At 47.0% G+C, this 17,713-nt stretch overlaps 7 protein-coding genes across 7 annotated transcripts; 6 read left to right on the top strand and 1 right to left on the bottom strand.

The window, feature by feature from the left end:
* The first annotated feature begins 142 nt into the window (after positions 1–142).
* On the top strand, positions 143–3,305 carry ONS95_003937 (uncharacterized protein). Its single transcript, XM_058497271.1, has 8 exons — positions 143–353; positions 416–803; positions 851–1,067; positions 1,115–1,317; positions 1,450–1,465; positions 1,551–1,695; positions 1,747–2,752; positions 2,807–3,305. Exons 1-8 carry the CDS (start codon positions 253–255, stop codon positions 2,870–2,872), a joined length of 2,142 nt encoding a protein of 713 aa, XP_058353214.1. The 5' UTR covers positions 143–252; the 3' UTR covers positions 2,873–3,305.
* Positions 3,306–4,604: 1,299 nt separating this feature from the next.
* On the top strand, positions 4,605–6,150 carry ONS95_003936 (uncharacterized protein; the record flags this gene model as incomplete). Its single annotated transcript, XM_058497270.1, has 2 exons — positions 4,605–4,779; positions 4,826–6,150. The coding sequence occupies 2 exons, from the start codon at positions 4,605–4,607 to the stop codon at positions 6,148–6,150; spliced, it is 1,500 nt and encodes a 499-aa protein (XP_058353213.1).
* A 953-nt stretch (positions 6,151–7,103) lies between these two features.
* On the top strand, positions 7,104–7,508 carry ONS95_003935 (uncharacterized protein; the record flags this gene model as incomplete). Its single annotated transcript, XM_058497269.1, has 1 exon — positions 7,104–7,508. The coding sequence occupies one exon, from the start codon at positions 7,104–7,106 to the stop codon at positions 7,506–7,508; it is 405 nt and encodes a 134-aa protein (XP_058353212.1).
* Positions 7,509–8,822: 1,314 nt separating this feature from the next.
* Positions 8,823–10,139, top strand: ONS95_003934 (uncharacterized protein; the record flags this gene model as incomplete). Its single annotated transcript, XM_058497268.1, has 3 exons — positions 8,823–9,115; positions 9,170–9,534; positions 9,580–10,139. The coding sequence occupies 3 exons, from the start codon at positions 8,823–8,825 to the stop codon at positions 10,137–10,139; spliced, it is 1,218 nt and encodes a 405-aa protein (XP_058353211.1).
* A 929-nt stretch (positions 10,140–11,068) lies between these two features.
* On the top strand, positions 11,069–12,485 carry ONS95_003933 (uncharacterized protein; the record flags this gene model as incomplete). The annotated part of the gene is made up of 5 exons (XM_058497267.1): positions 11,069–11,441; positions 11,492–11,531; positions 11,580–11,751; positions 11,870–11,904; positions 11,954–12,485. 5 exons carry the CDS (start codon positions 11,069–11,071, stop codon positions 12,483–12,485), a joined length of 1,152 nt encoding a protein of 383 aa, XP_058353210.1.
* Positions 12,486–13,624: 1,139 nt separating this feature from the next.
* Positions 13,625–14,247, bottom strand: ONS95_003932 (uncharacterized protein; the record flags this gene model as incomplete). Its single annotated transcript, XM_058497266.1, has 2 exons — positions 13,625–14,049; positions 14,100–14,247. The coding sequence occupies 2 exons, from the start codon at positions 14,245–14,247 to the stop codon at positions 13,625–13,627; spliced, it is 573 nt and encodes a 190-aa protein (XP_058353209.1).
* A 1,204-nt stretch (positions 14,248–15,451) lies between these two features.
* On the top strand, positions 15,452–17,293 carry ONS95_003931 (uncharacterized protein; the record flags this gene model as incomplete). The annotated part of the gene is made up of 3 exons (XM_058497265.1): positions 15,452–15,764; positions 15,813–15,917; positions 16,029–17,293. 3 exons carry the CDS (start codon positions 15,452–15,454, stop codon positions 17,291–17,293), a joined length of 1,683 nt encoding a protein of 560 aa, XP_058353208.1.
* Positions 17,294–17,713: the final 420 nt, after the last annotated feature.

Raw genomic sequence — 17,713 nt, 5'->3', positions numbered from 1 at the left:
GACTGATATTGCAGCAAATACGCTTAAAGACGTACAGGTAGATTGGTTGTACTTGATATCTTGATATTTGGGGTATCGAAAATGTCCGCGGACATATTTGCACATTTTGGTCTCTCTTACCCCGTCAAGTAGATCTTTGTGGCAACTGAAGCTAGCCTAGGGCACAGCACTTCGCCCTAATGTGGCTCATTGTCCTTGACGATACTTGGACTTGTCCAATTCCCACTTCAAATCATACACCTACAATACAGGATGGATCCTACAGCAAATAAGTCCGCGGCTAAAAGACAGCAACGGAAGGCAGAAAGGAAGACTCGGTCGACTTTGTCATGTGAAGCTTGCCGAAGCAGCAAGTAAATATCCACTTTTCCAATGTCTCTAAACCTTTTCAGATGATCACTAAACTATCTCATAGGCTTAAATGTAATCGTGAGCAGCCCTGTCAAAACTGTACTGTCAGAGACAAGGCAGCGGCATGTGTCTATCGAGGAGAAGCGGCTACGCAGCATGGGAAGCGTAAGGGAAAAACTGGTCAGGCAGAGGACATGCAAGCGCGTATCAACCGTCTAGAAACGCTAGTCACTACTCTAGTTGATCAAAATCAACAATTAGGTGGAAATTCATCCTCCGGAGGGTCGGGGAATTTACCCTTGGAACGGATCACGCCTAGCAGTTCAGAAGCTTCTGATAACGACAATGACAAAACCACTCAGGAGATTCAGCACGGCGTTGGAATCATGCAAGTTGATGAGAAGCAATCCATATACAAGGGTTCTACACATTGGTATGATGTGCTGGAAGAAGTATGCCGATGTTTGCTCTCGAGTCAACACGGTACTGACACAGCTAGTTAAACGAGCTGAAGAGCCTTTGGGGAGAGATGAAAGAGACTCATGAGGTGGCTGCACTCTACAACCCATATGCTTCCGACGCACCAGGCTTGCTTTGTGGGATGGCAAGTCCAGTCAGCAGAGAGGAGCTGATCGCTACGATTCCTCCGAAGGCTGCATGTGACAAACTCATGGCACGATTCTTCGATGACGAGAAGTCGCCTGTACCAACATTCCGTATGTTTTGATCCGACTGTCTCTTCGATATACTGATAAATCCCTAGATCTTCTACACAAACCGTCTTTCATGAGGCAGTATGAGGAGCATTTTGCCGATCCTTCGAAGACCCCCGTGATGTGGCTCGGTCTTTTCTTCTCGATGCTAAGCCTTATAATGTTCTCATACTATTGTAACAAAGATGAGCCTCCCGAGTATGAAGGTACTTCAAGGTCTTTGTCTGAACTTTACAGGGTTCGGACTGCACAGGTGAGCAGATCTCCCTTTTGAATCTGGACATCTCAAGAACCACATGCTCGCGAGGCTCGTCTCAATATGCCAAAACTCATTATCTCTATTTCTTTCGTTATCAAGATTGACAGAAACTAATCCTCTCTGTAGTGTTTGATGATTGGGGGTAAGTTAAACTGCATTGCTGTCTCCTATTTGCGGAATTGCGATGACTGCTGATATGTATCGGCCAACTAATGACTTTCATCCAGATATTACCAAATGTGCCCCCTTCACCTTGGAAACCTTGATCTACAATAGCATGGCTGAATGGGCTCGAAAAGCCTTCAGTGAAACGAGAGTTTGGATGATGGTTGGGCTAGTCGTGAGGGTTGCCTTGCAAATGGGATATCACCGGTCAGCCAGCTTCCTTGTTGAAAAAGAAATATTTGGCTAAAGAGTTTACAGAGACCCTTCACAGTTCCCCGATATCTCCGTTTTTCAAGGAGAAATGAGACGCCGATTATGGCAGTTTGTACATCGAATGGACTCCCTGACCTCGTTCCTTACTGGCCTACCAGGAATGATTCGCAACTCGGACATTGATACAGCTGAGCCAATCAACATCTATGACTGGCAATTATCGGAAGACATGACAGTACTTCCTCCTCCACAACCAGAGACTGAGCCGACTCCTGTGTCATACCTGCTTGCAAAAGGCCGTATTCTTCGATGCCTAGGACTTATCGTGGACTTCTTAAGTGCACTAGGTCAATACCCATACAGCGAAGTACTGAGGTTGGATGAAGAAATGGTGGCGTCCTTCGAAGCCACTCCACCGTACCTCAGAATGCAAGGCACAGAATCTGCTCATGGTTCCGCTACCGAGTCTCTCATCAACAGACGTGTACAGCTGGTTTTCCTCCATCACCAAGGAATGTGCGTGCTACATCGCAAGTTTTTCATTCGTGGTAGAAGCGATCCCCGGTTTGCGCCATCTTACAATCGTTGTATTAGCTCTGCTGTAGCTTTGTTGGAGTTGCAAGACTTTTTGTACACTTCTGCGAATGCATCATTCTTGATAGCAACACACTGGTATCGAATTTCATACACCAGCCACGAGTTTATACTTGCTGCCATGATCATCGTCCTGGATATCCGACATCGAAAGATGGAAAGGGATGATGGGCTCGATGCACAGGTGATTTTACAGCCAGAGTGTCTGTCGGTACTTCCCAAACTGTACAAAGCATACCAAATATGGAAGGATGAAGCTATACGAAAGCGATCACCGGAAGCTAGTAAAGTCTCTCAAGTGCTGTCTAATCTCTTGGGTCCACTGGGTTTCTTTGAATACATCAATTCACAACCTGAATTCGTCCCAGAGATTCCAGAGATGGACCCCCAACTTATGCCGTTGGCACCCCTTGGTGGATACGGCGTCATGCCCGAGTCTGAAATGAACATCGACTGGGTAAGACATACTGTAATACCCATACTGAATTCTTTTGTTGCTAACAGCTGGCAGAGCGTTTGGGACTCGTTCATTGAAGGCACAAGTTTCGATGATGCATATGGCGAGATGGCATTCTGAAGAGTTGGAGCTGCTGAAGCTGTTGGAAGCACGTTGTTCCTTCTCTGATCTGGTCAGATCATCCGAAGATACAGTTGGCTTACATGACCATAGTACAGCAAAACTCTATTCTCCAGTCTCTACAATAACTTCCTTCAACTCATCCGAATTGCAATGAGTGTGGCCAAATTTTACTCCCATGAAACGGCTTTAGAACCAGAGAGTCAAGCCATACGTGACCTCCCTATTGAACCCGTTGCAAACTACATAATTCCAGGCTGTTGAGACACCACGCGTTGTTCAAAATGCTCAACTTGCAGACGCTCGTGATATCGTACTCGCGAATCTCGCATCAAAGTAAATTGGAACTGTTTGGTAAAGCAGGCTACATATATGAGACAATGCGGTATTGACACTCAATACAGGTGCTTTCCGCTTGTATGTTAGATGAAACTATACTGTATCAAAGCATTATACAATGTCACCCGCGAACACTATCCGCCAGCCATCGACATCTGCAGAATTGAGATCCACTTTCGACAGATTATTTCGCGTTTGTGCCTAAGACATTAATTCTGGCCAAGGACTTAAGCAAAATTTCCATAGACTCTACGTGTGTCATTTCTAATATGGCAAAATCGAGTATCTGATCTTAAGCAGACGGGCTCGAAGCAGGACGGGAGCTGTGCTCTATGTTCGATGGCACCGATGCCCAGAACTGCTTTTTCATCGAAGCTTTATCTACACCTACTTCGATAACAGGCTTTCCCCACTAGGACGTTTACTTCTCCTGGAGCCCAGTGCTAGAGATATTGCATGTTCTGGGCATGGCTTGTTGTGCAAGGACAGGGTGAAAATTGAGTTTTTTGGCGGGGCAATGACGTTTGAGGATGACATGTCCAGCTAAGAGGCTTCTTGGCCACTTGTTTGAAGGACCTAGGCCAAGAATTGTGAAGGTACTTGGGACAGTATGTTCTGACCTGTCCTCAATATCGTACACTCGGTCATTGATCAGACACAAATGACCACCTGTCACTCATGCTACATTCGTGGGAGTGGAGAACACGGAACAGATCAAGAATCTCAAAATCAATAATTGCACGGGAAATCTCTTCCCAATAGAGGGTATCAAAGACAAGCGCAGAATACGATGTGTGTTTCTCTAAGCGATGTGGCGTCGTCACGTGCTTTCTCTGTTTGTTTACTTTCATCTCCTGACTCGTTCTGTGTCAATTGTTGAGATATTGGTTTGAACTACTATAGCATTAAAATATCAGCTATTATGCTAGTAGTCTCCAGATGCCACCAGCGTTTTCTATGGCTTTTACCGTCCACGCACAGAGCAGGATGTGGAAGCTGCTGAGAATTATTTGTTTATCATAGTGGAAAAGATTAATCCAGCGACTTTCATAGTACATTCCAAGGTAGACAGTCTATTCCTGGGCCTCACATGACCTTTTTAATTACGTATCGAGAGACCGGGGAACCAATGCAGCCATATTCCAATAGTGAGGAGGAAGCAGGGCTCGGAATCTGAATCGCTTTCTCCTCAGCGTGGCGTCGACCTAGATTTAGCGACACTGCCAGAAAAGAGTGCGGGACGCACGCTTTCACCTCAGCATAAAATCACCATCCATATTCTCGAGATATAGCGCCCGTGTCACCGTGCGCTGTCTTTGATCGAGATCGCACCCGAGGAGTTTTCTCTCGCAGCGACAGAGATCTCCTGGAGACGTCCACCCCAGTCGCAAAAATGTCCCTCTCGCATGTCACCTCTGCAATCGTCACGATGCCCTCTCGTAACAAGATCGATTCTTTCCATCTCTTCATATATGACTTCCCCAGCGTGTTCGCAAGACAGTTTCCTAGCGCTACAGCCAAAGGCATAGGTATCATCCACGAATGGGAATTTCACTTTAATCAAAAGAGTACGGATTCTTTATGTTCTCGTAGCAACATGCTAACGTATTACAGATCGAGCAAACATCCGGCCGAGATTTGGTACCAGTCTGCTTGGATTTGAGCCTGTCGGGAAGGAATATCTGATGCCAGCGCCAGAGGTGAAGAAGGAAATATTTGACAGCAGAAAGGGCTTTCCCGCTTGTGGTCTCATCTTTGAAGTCAATAGCATTGACAATATGGCTATCGAAAGGGCATTCGCAAAGCAACACCGCCAACGAGTTCTGTGCAAAGCATGGACATCTCCAGCTCTAGGTCAAGCCATTGACTCGAAGTCTGTTCGCATTGTAACCGCCTTTGCAGATTTGCATCACACTCGACAGGGTGGCAACCCACTTACCTTCATGAGCCCAGCGGAATACCATAGATGGATGGAGACACTTGGTATATACACTCGCAATGGTATGCCCAAAGTTCTTCGGGACTTTGTACTTAATGTGGTCAACGGAAAAGCCACCAACAAGTTTTCTCCGATTTACATCAATCCAGAAGCTTATCCTATCGATGTCACCAAAATGATTCGAAAACTCAAAGAAAAGCGTGAGCGCGATAAATCTCACAGAAAGCAGCTCCCTCCCACAGCTACCAATCTCCAGAAAAACAACTTCACGAGTACTCGTACGGTCGTACCTACTATCCAAGCGAAGAACTACGAAGCCAGGATTAGCGGTCATTGCGACGAGGAGCATATACAAGACCAGATTGTCAATGTCTACGAACAACCTCTCCCTGGCAAGGCCGCTAATCTTCAGGAACAATACTACAGAAACCATGGCATACTCGCACCTGCATGCCCATTCAACGACCATCAAGCCAAGGTTTACGAGGATTATCACGATGAGATTTTGCGTAGTCAGGTTGATGTTGACTTTCAGGACACGACGCATTTCAAGGCAACTGTCTCCTACTGGGATCGGATATCTGAAAGATGCGACGACGGACTCGATGTTCTCGATGCCATTAAGGAAAGCCGTAGTCAGCGTCATTGGACACGTCCAAACACTGCTGAGCGCCTTGAGGCAGGCGAGGGTGAAGGAGAAACTGCACTTCCACAACCAAAGCCAAAGCCAGCTTTTAGTGTGGCTATGCAGAAGCCCACCGATGCAACCAACAGTAAAACTACAGATTTGACAGAGCAGAAACCCGCCACTACCATAATTAATGAGAGGCAGCGCCCACAGACTGCACAGGCTTCCCACCTTGCTGTACAGCCTCCGGTCAAGAAGCAAAAAGTCCAACAATCAGGTCCATCAAGAGCTCCCAAGTGCCAATTGAACCAAACTCTGGCTTCTTTTACAAGCACGCTCATCCCGACCCAGCAACAACGTCCCACGAAGTAGATGGTGTTCTGGTCGTCTGGGGATTCAGAGAAAGGCTGGTCTGGGTGATAGGTATTCAAGAGTGCCACTTGTAGCCCAAATCAATGAGATTTCGTTATCATGTTCCTTTTGCCTACTGCAGCCCTGGGTTTAACGTCATCACTCCTGTCAAAAACCCAGCTCAGTTTGTTCTTTGCATGTCGTTCCACCACCACGTGGATATGCTTTCAATTCCAGAACGGAAGCGGACAATCCGTTCAGAGAACTCTCACTGAGACTCTCCACATAAAGTAATTCTGGCAGTTCAGACACTGAAAGTGATACCTGAGCAAGATAGACCTATTCGAGTTTGAGGGTGCCATGATTTTGGCTTAGAAAGAAATCAATGGCTCCAAAATCGAGGTCCTTCCGAGTTCTTAAACTCGTTACCAATGACGAGGAATTCAGGATCATCCTGAGAATAAACAGTCATGCCTCCCAAACACTCAACGAAAGCCATCCTCGTTACGGGAGTACATGGCTACAGTGCGTTCTCCTCTAGCAAATATCTTTCTTCATTTTGACACATTCTGGGCCAAGGACTGAATTCCTACTTCTATGTCCCTAAATAGACTTCCTATTCTCCAAAACTGTTGCCAATCCTCAAAGTCCTCAGCCGGTCACACGATTTCTCTTGCCTTCGTCCGAGCAGGATACAGAACCTATGGCCTTGTCCGCAAGGGATCATTCCTGCCCACTCTCGTAGCAGAAGAGATAATTCCACTCCTGGGCTCCCCTGCTTGTCCGGACTTTCTCCCCTTCCTCGAGAAGCATAGTTCAGTCTTCGATGTTTTTTTGTCTCAACTACCGAACAAATTCTTAATTACTTCCCACACTATAATGTTACCTTGGTCCACACCCTTGCAGAAGCTACCCTTGAGAAGAAAGGCAGCAAACCACTTTTGTTTTTCACCAATGGCTGCAACGACTACCTCATGTCATCATATCTGCCAGACCTGGATCCACACACGGAAGAATCACTGCTCAACCCACTGCCTTTTGCCGTCAATCGTGTCAACTGTCCGAAGAATATCCTTGAGAATGCTGACGTGCTTGATGTTGTCGTATTGAGATCGACAAATGTTCATGGCGGCAACTCAAGCTTTTACGGGTTATTCTTCATTGCGGCTGAACAGGCGAAAGAGAAATCTGCCTTGGAGATCGTTGAGAATACGGAGACAGTGTTGCATGCGTTGCATCTGGACGATTGTGCAGATGCATATGTGGCGCTGGCTGAGCATGCTGATAGAAATGCAATCAGTGGGCAGTGCTACAACATCTCAGCAGGAAATTGTGAAACCCTGAACGAATTTTTGAAAGGGGCTGTTGGAGGAATATGAAATCGAGGGCGGGGTAGAACTTGTGGATAGGGGAAGGCAGAAGCACACCCGATGTGAACTTTGACAGGATGTTGATGGGCTTCAGCCAGTGGGTTGGAGTGAGAGACTGAGAAAGGAGACTGGGTGGACTGATACGAGGTTGCTGTTTACTGAGGGAATACATCAGTATAGAACTGCTTTCGAGGAGGCGAGAAAGAAGAGACTGAGTGTTTTGCGGGTATCTGTAAAGAAGTCAGAAATCATTTTGTGGGCCAGTAATGTAGGTAGGGTTGGGTTCTAAATCAGGCTTTTGTTTCAGAAGTTCTTGGAAGATATGGTGGTATAGACTTACAACTTAGACAGGGGCTCAACATTGCCTTCTGTGGTGAAAGGGCAAGGCCTGGACGGAAGGTACGATCTAATCAAGGTCCCCATATATGGAATTGGTGTACGTGTCTCTATCTTCACAATTGAAGATTATTAATGACTTCTCGGGGCGAACAGCCCATGAGAATCAGAATTTCATGCTTTCTGGTCCATTTTCTGATGGCTTTCACACTTGACAAAATTGAGGGATTTGAGCCTGATGATTTGGTCTGGCATCAAATCGCCGAGTCCAGTTCATGGTGTCATCCCAGAATTGGGTGTGGAGCCAGTGGACGTTGTGTTGACCGGAAGCTGGTGTAACGAGGACGGAAAGCCATGTTTTAAACACTTTGGCCTCTTTTTGGTCTAATTGTTTGGGATAATTATAGCACATCGAGCCCTGATCACTGTTCTCTTCTCTTGTACGCTTTCTCTGCCACGGTTCGTCCGATGTGTGGTGGAGATTTTGATCTTCTTGTTATTAGATAGCTAGAGTATGAAGGCCATCAGCATTTGCAGGCACTTGAAAGGCAATGTCCGCATGACCTGCCTTCCCTGTTGAGTCAAGCAAGTATCAGTTGAAAGGGAAGGTCATTTGAAAGCTACGGCAAAGTCCTCGTAGGTCCGGCAGATATAGCCTCAGTTGACCTGGATCCACTCAACTGGATTACAGCCACAGCTCGTTGTAGTTCCCAGCTGAGGATCTCCTCCGCTTAACGGATGATTTGGGTATTTGGACACAACAGTCTGGACCCGTATCGTGGGATCTCTCCCTTCGTGGTGCTGCGAGGCGTCTGTAGTGCTACGTCGAGCGCAGTCAACTCGGGTCTGAAGTCCAGGCTCAAGAAAAATGACCATGTGGAAAGTAAGAAGACATCTATCTGGACTCGACATACATAATATGGCGATCCTCCCCATCTCTGTCACCTATCACCTTTCAGCATACTTCACGTACTTTCGGTTTTCGCTATGCGTTCCACAACCTTCGTCTCTGCTTGTGCAGCTCTTGCTATTGCAGCTCCGCGTCCTCAAGATATCCAATTTGACCTCGTCGACAGCGCATCAGATCCTGAAATTGTTACTCCACCCACAGATATCGTAGTCGATATTGTTGCCGACCTCCCAGCAGCATTTGCTGTGCAAGTTGCCAATGCTACTGTAACTGATGTCGCCCAAGCCAAACCGAAAGTAAGGCGTAGATTGCAACAACGCGATGGCGACTGCAGTCCAGAGCCTGCTGGCACTGGCACCCACGTGTTGAGGTAAGATCTGGTTGTTAACATAGATCTCATCACCATTCTCATGCTGAGCCATAGTCCCGACGACTCACCAGAGTCCTTTCTGGCCCACCAACCTTTCAAAGACGATGCTGTCAATGCCGCAACTGAAGCCAATGTACCTCAAGGTTACAGCCTGGCTTTCTCGAACCTCGAGGCTTCCAGCCAGACAGTATCCTATCTTGGATTAAGAACACAGGATAAGTATGATCCCATTGCTTGCGCCAGCTACTGTGATCAGCACTTGGGATGTTTTGCCTTCAACCTCTACTATGAGCGCGACCCATCAGTCAGCCCCAACGCCGCGAATTGTCCAAATCCAACATCTTTGACCAATATCAAGTGCGTTCGATGGGGTGTACAAGTCACTGAGGTCACAGCAACAAATGATGAGCAGCGAAGAAGTAAGGGTCGCTATTGTGCTCAAAAAAATCGCTAACTTGTTCAAGATGATTTCCACGTGGTGATCTCTGGCTCAAATGGCTACAATAAGAACGCTCCACCTGCTTCACAGCCAGGATTCAATGGTCCTGTGAAGCTTGGAGGTGCTATCAGCGCCCCGAGCGACCCGATTACCAACATGAACACTTACATGGGTTACAAGTTTTTCTCTTTCGATCAAGTCCAATCATTCCCGAATGGAGTCGCAGCCTGTACCGCCGCCTGTACAGCTCAAACTGCTTACAACTCTCGCCATCCTCCCAAAGCTCCTGCCAAGCCTAGTGTATGCAATCAAGCTGTCGTCTACGTTCTGAGCCAGAACAATCGGCCTCAAGGAATCTATTGCTCCATGTACTCCGAGGAGTGGGCGCCCAACTATGCCACCAACTATGGGCAGTATAGAGGAAGTGACTACTGGAGTGTCAGCTCAGCTTACGCCTATACCAACAGTACCTATGCAACATCGTATGGGCCGATTTGTGCAATTGGAGGATGCCCATCTGAATCCTTCCAGGGCGGCAATTGCGGAGGATACGGAGCCGGCACTTGCCAGAGTATACAGCCTTGATGCTTGAAAACCAGGTATAAGTAAGCTAGAGTAGATTGATAACGGCTCTGAAATATTTAAATTTCGCATTTCAAAAAAGAGAAAGAACAAGGAATGTTACAGCGAAAATCATCATCATAGGTAATATAACCCGACGCTGTCTGGAAGAGAATTCAGCTCTGAGATACCTCCCCTTCTGATACACGATTTGCGCCCTCACTGAAGAGCATCGGTCGGCAACAAATGCCCCTGCATGCTGATACTGTAGACTCTTTCTGGACAGGTGGCTGATAAACCTTATGTCTCCAGACTTTCGCATGGACGTGAATTTACCTTCAAAACGTGGGATGGGCATACAGTTCCCTCTGGGGAACAACCCGTTTTGATAATGCAGGGCGTGTCCTTGCCATTCGTCCAGCAACCCAGGCCGCGCCATGCCCAGCACCCAGCTGCCTCGCGATGGCCGCTGCCGAGATCCATACGTCCTACTGTACATAATTTCTCCAAGGATAAGCCTCCGTCCCAAGACTTTTCGACGCGCAACTCTAACAGGCAACACTTTGACGTTCCAATGTTTGTTTGCTTTGGAAACCCCCCAGCGGGATCGCAGGATCCACAGGTGGTGTTGGGTGATCCTCGGTTCAACTTTTCCCCCGTACTCGTCGAATTGCTTCAATCAAGTGCCCCAAGCAGACCAGGCATGACGAGCAGTTAAGCATAACTGTTTCTTTCTCCTCTCAAGGTATTATTACCTCTCTTGCTTCGTATTTCGTCTTATATTTCTCGTAGTCCCTCTCCAAACGCTTTCGCTGCTTCAATCGAGGTTCGGATTTGGTTTGAACAACACACTTTCGAGCGCGACGACTGGCAAAGACTTGTCTACAACCCTGAGTCGGTCGACAGTAGCTCCAACTTGGAACAGTGTAATACATATAAGACGAGTCCGCGCGATGGCAACTACTGCCATTGACCCCGATACCAATGGCGATAATGCGAACGAGACCTCCCTCCTCCTCCCGAGAGATAGCCTCCCCCAAATCCCCGCCACATCCTCGTTCGTCCACCCCACACATTCTATCAATGCGATCATAGGCATCCTATTCACTATTGTATTTGTACTTGCCTTTGGGTCGACAATGATGGCAGTACCTGCCATGCGATTAGCTGAGAATATCATCTGCCACCATCATTATAACCAAATTCAAGGGCCAGGACATATTGGGTTCGGAGAGACCATTGATGAAGGGCTGTGTAAAGGAGACGAAGTGCAGAAGGAATTGAATGTTATATTTTCAGTGATACCCGTGCTGGAGGCGATACCATGTAGGATTTAGCTATGGCTCCATACAATTAAGTGCTAATGTCGTGCATAGCGCTGGTGACTATCTTTCTCTATGGGCTGCTAGCCGATCGGTAGGCAATACGCATCCTCTGTATGAAATGAGGACTAACATGTCATAGGATTGGCCGCAAACCTGTCATTATCTTATCACTTGTCGGATTGCTTCTGAACGCGTGCTGGGACATTATGGTTATGTGGTTTTGGAAAACTTTACCTTTACGTGCCATATGGGCTGATGTTATCTTTACTTTTATTGGCGGCGGGGATTCTGTATCTTTGATGGTATTTTATGTAGGTATTGGACAAAACTCGATTCCCTTTTCAAGGTGTCTGAAGATACCCCACTGACCTTTCTTTCCGTCTTTCAACATATCTCCACCAAATATTTACTAACTTTCTCTTCACACAGGCCACCATAAGCGATATAACTACCGAAGAAAACAGGCATTTACACCTGAAATCACTCAGTGGTGCACTTTGCTAACAGGTACAGGTCCAACATATTCCTACTCGGCGCCTGCTCTGGTCTTCTTGCTGAACTCGTTGGTCCGTCTGTAGCATCGACACTCATGACGAAGTCGCCATGGCTTCCCTTTTTACTAGGCCCTGTCATCATACTGTTCGGCACCTTGATGATTTTGTTTGTTCCTGAAACTTTACACCTACGCCCTCGAGTCAGAGAGTCCCTTACGGTTACAATGCTCTCGACTGCCAAATTCGATAACTCGACATTCTTTAGAGCTGTCAGATCACAAGCTTTGAACAGGCTGAAAGAGCTCTGGGGATCTATGGCAGTATTACAATCGTTACCTATTTTCCTGCTTCTGCTTGCCTTCATCAGCCCTCCATTTGGACTTCTGTCGATAAATCTCTGCCTCCGTTATATATCAAGACGCTTCGGTTGGACACTCAGTGACGCTGGATTCCTCCTCAGTCTCCGAGCCTTCGTCAACATCATCCTCCTACTCATCATTATCCCTATATTCTCGCATATACTTGTCAAACGATTCCATCTTTCCCCTTAGAGCAAAAGACCTTCTCCTCGCGCGAGCTTCTGTCATTATTCTAGTCGTTGGTGCATTGTTCATAGCAGCTAGTCCAACAATCGGCTTGACAGTTCTGGGCATAATAGTTTGGACGTTGGGAACTGGTTTCGTTAGTATCATTCGATCAGTGATCACGAGTTTGGTTGATCAGCAACACATTGGGCGTTTGTATGCCGCTGTATCCGTTGTGGAAACTACCGCTTCGTTGATTGCTGGTCCTCTACTTGGAGCTTTGTATACCTTGGGCTTAAAATGGAAAGGACCGTGGATCGGGCTTCCGTTCTATTGCCTTGCGGGTATCACATTCTTCAGCAGCGTTGGCGCTTTCACATTCTCGTACTTTGAAGAGGAGAAAGACAGCGCTGGAATCGATGTACTTGGTGAAGAAGAGAGATAATCGGTCGGGAGTGTCTAGATTTCCAGATTCGGTGTGAGACCGGACATTCGCAGTCTATACGTATTGTCTGGAATGCTTTTCGGAAACAGCGCGTATCGCGTCTTGAATTTCAGGATATCATTTCTGGACCTTGTTTGAGTCGAGTAAAAATGCATGCAGGATTGCAGCATCAACAGAGATCAGACGCAAATTTTCAAAGTCACTCTGAGGTGTTCACCATATTCGATCGATGTCAAAATGTTTTTGTTGAATTGGTGGATATTCGCGCCTGGGTGATTGGTGATGATCAGATGGACTGAAACTTCTCAAGTTCGCTCAAATGGATTCAAACCAATTCTTGATATCAGTGCCATCCCATTGTCAGCTTTGAATTATTGCATTGAAGATAAGTTGCTGAGAATGTGCTGCTTCACTAAACAACATGCCTTGCGACGTCACCTACGAAGGGAGGAATTTGGATGACCACGGCCGACAAATTCACGTTAGACCACCACGCTATATTACAAGAAACGAGACACTTTCCACACATATAATGCTCTAAACATCGTGCGTACGAAGCTATGTACACGTCAAGAGACCAATACACCCTAGTTTACGACCTCCGTTTTTGGCGAGGTACTCACGCAGAAATCAAGGAAAACCCATCTATACCTTACAAACACCACTTATGCCCGCCTAGCATGCCAGATTCCAGCAAGATAACAATCAAGAATCCGAGTTTTTAGATGGATGGGATTGTTGGAACTGTCGTCTTGACGACCACTGGCAGTGCTCCATCAGGAATGGCTGATGTTTCTGCGGATGCATCCCAGTAGAGGCCATAAACACCATCGGTGGTCGAGTTTTCAGCCCAGAACATCAACTCTAGGTCCGATTCGCTAGCAGAGTACGCAACTGACGTTCCGAAAAGAGAGAATCCGACGTTCACGGCACCATCTGGAAGATATCCATCCGATGAATAGCCAACCTGGGAGAAGGAACCAGAAGTAGGAACGATGTACATGGAAAGAGTCTCATTGAAGGAAACGGTAGAAGATTTGGGTTTGATTGTCCATGGGATCGTCGAGTCCGAATTATCAATCGTGAAGGTGACATTGGTAGATACAGAAGCGTCGGATGGGCCAGTAAGTCCGATGTAAGCAAGTCCTTCCCGGAAGTCAGTGACGAACAGATCGACGAAGGGAGTGGCTACTTACCATCTGCATAGATAAGAGGAAGCCCTGAGCCAATGCCATAAGCATAGAGAGTCACGCCCGACACCGACTCACGCCTCAATATTGCTGCTGCATTGGCAAGGGAGGCCAGTGCGATCAAGGAGGCAATGTTGGATTTGGTGAAGAACATGTTGAACGAAATCTGAGTGTAGAGAACAAGATATACTTCAAATGATAAGATACGATGACTTGAAAACAAGGAGAGAGAGAAGATAGTGGTGCTCCATTTGCAGACAGAAGTCAACCGCTACTTATCTGCGCATCAAAATGCCGATTGCTTGGCAAGAGGAGAATGATCACGAATAGGAAAAAAGAATATCCCTGAGTATCCTAATCCTGATTGCCTGACGCGTGTTGACTCTTATCGAACCAGCCTGGCCTATGTCCACCTCAGCGAGGCTGAGGCGTCAAGGGTGTTGATGCTGCGTCCATCCCAAACCTGGGAAAATCCTGCACCTCTCTATCGGGCAAGAGTCTTCGAATGTCCTCAGTGCATCCTGCAACATAGCCGAGGGGATCATTCGACATGGCTTCCCTTAGGTAATCCTTGTTGTTTCGTGGCCGGGACCTAAGGATGAATGTCGGTCCTGTTCATGGTCTCCGCCATGTGGCTCGCCTAGCGACCCCTTTCTCCAATGCCAAGACCAAAATAGAAACAATTGTGCTCCGTGCCCTCCAACACTCTTCTCTCAGCCTACTCCGAGATCCATGTCTAAGTGGAATACGTACCCCAGGATAAGCTCGGCCTCTTTTGTTTCAGACGAATATTCAGCCTGCGTAACACCGGACACGCAAGCCGGCAACGTTGAGTTTCACGACTTCTCGTTGGGCCGATGTTTCGTTTGGCTTGACTAGCCGACCTTGCCTGACCATATTTACTGTTTTAAACTTACCTGCTCCACACGGGCCTATATTTGCCCTGCGCTCAACTAAGCCTTCTGGAGAAGTTGCGCGGAAATCGAAGCTTGGTCAGTAAGTCAACCTGGACTTACGCTATCCAGGATGTCATGTCTGTTTCGATAGTTATTCGGGTTCAGAGAAAGCTTAGTATTGTTAGCAATTCTGATTGAATTTTGAAATATGGGCCACGCGGTGGTCTCTTGATGAGAGTGTCCATAATTGGCAATGGGGTAACTTGGGGTGACTGCGGATAGCTCGAACTGGCACCGAGCAGAGCGTATTATTGAAGATATATAAGAGGAAGATTTGCCTCCGGAATACGATCATCATCATCATCCATCGATCTATCCTCTTCTCTCTCCAGCAATATCGACTTCTCTGCTTCGCTTCCTCGCTATCTGTTTCATAGTCATCTCTCTTTACTGCACCTCATTATGCATTTTTCACTTTCTCTTCTGGCTTCCCTAGTCTTCCTTTCAGCCACTTCAGCAGCTCCATCCGTTTCCCGCGACGCAGGAAGTCTCAGTAAGAGATGTACTAACTCTGCAAGCGACCGTTCTTGCTGGGGAGACTACGACCTTACCACAGATTACTACACTACTGTGCCTGATACCGGGGTGACTCGAGAGTACTATCTTGAACTCGTCAATACTACGGCATCCTTAGATGGAGTTGAGAGAATGGCATTGCTTGTCAACGGAACCTTTCCTGGTCCGACTCTATTCGCAGATTGGGGGGACACTGTCGGTAAGTAACTGGTTTTCACCTGTCAGATATCAGCTAACAAAACCGTAGTTGTTAAACTGTACAACGGGCTAGCAAACAATGGAACAAGTCTTCATTTCCACGGTATCCGCCAGAACTACACCAACCAACAAGATGGAGTTGCTTCTATTACGCGTGAGTACTAAGTGCTGAGCATTACCACTTCCAAAGTCCCACGTTCATTTTGGCGACATGTCTTCTCAGTATATCTAGCGCTTACCAGCTGCTGACTTTTCTACCAAATAGAATGCCCAACTGCTCCAGGAGATACAATCACTTACACATGGAGAGCGACTCAGTACGGCTCCACTTGGTACCATTCTCATTTCGCTTTGCAGGCGTGGGAGGGTGTCCTTGGCGGCATCATCATCAATGGGCCAGCCACAGCAAACTATGACAATGACATGGGCCATATATTCCTTAACGACTGGACCCATGAGACTGCAGATACAATGTACCATGTGGCTGAGACATCTGGACCCCCTACACTTGACAACGGCTTGATCAATGGCACGAATACTTACGGAACTCTGGGTGCACGTTTCAACACCACTGTTGTAGCTGGAGAGTCTTACAGAATCAGACTCGTCAACGGTGCAATTGATACTCATTGGAAATTCATGATTGATGAGCATGAAATGACAGTCATCGCCATGGATCTCGTGCCAATTGTTCCGTACACGGCAACCACCTTATCCATCGGCATGGGCCAACGATATGATGTTGTGGTCACAGCTACTCAATCATCTGGAAACTACTGGCTTAGGAGCATGCCTCAGACAGCGTGCTCCGATAACGACAACACTGACAACATCATGGGAATATTCATGTATGACAGCACAAACACAACCGAACCCAGTTCCAGCGCCTACAGCTATACCGACTCCTGCAATGATGAAGACATGTCTACTCTCGTTCCATATCTCTCCAAGACTGTCTCTACTGAGTCAGAAGACGATGATTTTGCGGTCACAGTCGGTAGAAGCAACAATGTGTTCAAGTGGTACATGGTGGGAACCACTTTTGAAGTCGAATGGGAAGATCCAACACTTCTCCAAATCTACGAAGGCGACACCAATTATACAACCTCATCCCATGTGATCGAACTCCCTACTGCAGATGAGTGGGTTTACTTCATCATCGAGACCACCCAGGCAGTTCCTCACCCAATTCATCTCCACGGCCACGATTTCTTCGTCATTGCCCAAGGCTCAGGAACCTACGACTCATCCACTGTCGCCTTGACCACTGACAATCCTCCTCGCCGAGATACCGCCATGCTTCCAGCTTCGGGTTACCTCGTCATTGCCTTCGAGACTGATAACCCAGGTGCATGGCTCATGCACTGCCACATTGGATGGCACACATCTGAGGGTTTTGCTCTCCAGCTCGTTGAGCGTATCGATGATATCGCTGCTATTACTGACTACGATACCCTCAACTCTACTTGCGCTGCGTGGAATTCCTATGTCGACGAGTCTGGCGTTGAATCCGAAGACTCTGGAGTGTAAAGCGTCTGCTCTTCGTACTTCCCATGAATTTCATAAAGTACACGATAAAAGATTCATAGCTTTTCCTATGATACCCTGTAGATTTCTTTTGTTCTGGAGTGTTTGGGGAGTAAGAAGGATTTGGAACTCGATCGACGGAGATAAGTGAATATGGAGTCCTGATTTGTTTCCTCTTGTCATTGTTCCTTAGCTCTCCTCAAAATTACCCATTGGCGACGGATTTTGACATAGTTCCCAACTTTCAATTCATTTTTGTGGCCATCTGTTCTACGTCGATTGTGACATGAAATGCCACGGGTAGGGACGGGAACCGGGGAACCTGCAGAGTATTGGCAAGTGAGAACACCTAAATAACCATCGTTGCGATTTCCTTCTCAACACAACAAAAAGAGAAGCGATCAAAGGTTGAAATCATTTTCT

Source organism: Cadophora gregata, assembly GCF_030347475.1.
Source record: "Cadophora gregata isolate MNR1 chromosome Unknown scaffold_13, whole genome shotgun sequence".
NCBI lineage: Eukaryota > Fungi > Ascomycota > Leotiomycetes > Helotiales > Ploettnerulaceae > Cadophora > Cadophora gregata.
This window is presented reverse-complemented; position numbering and strand designations above follow the sequence as displayed.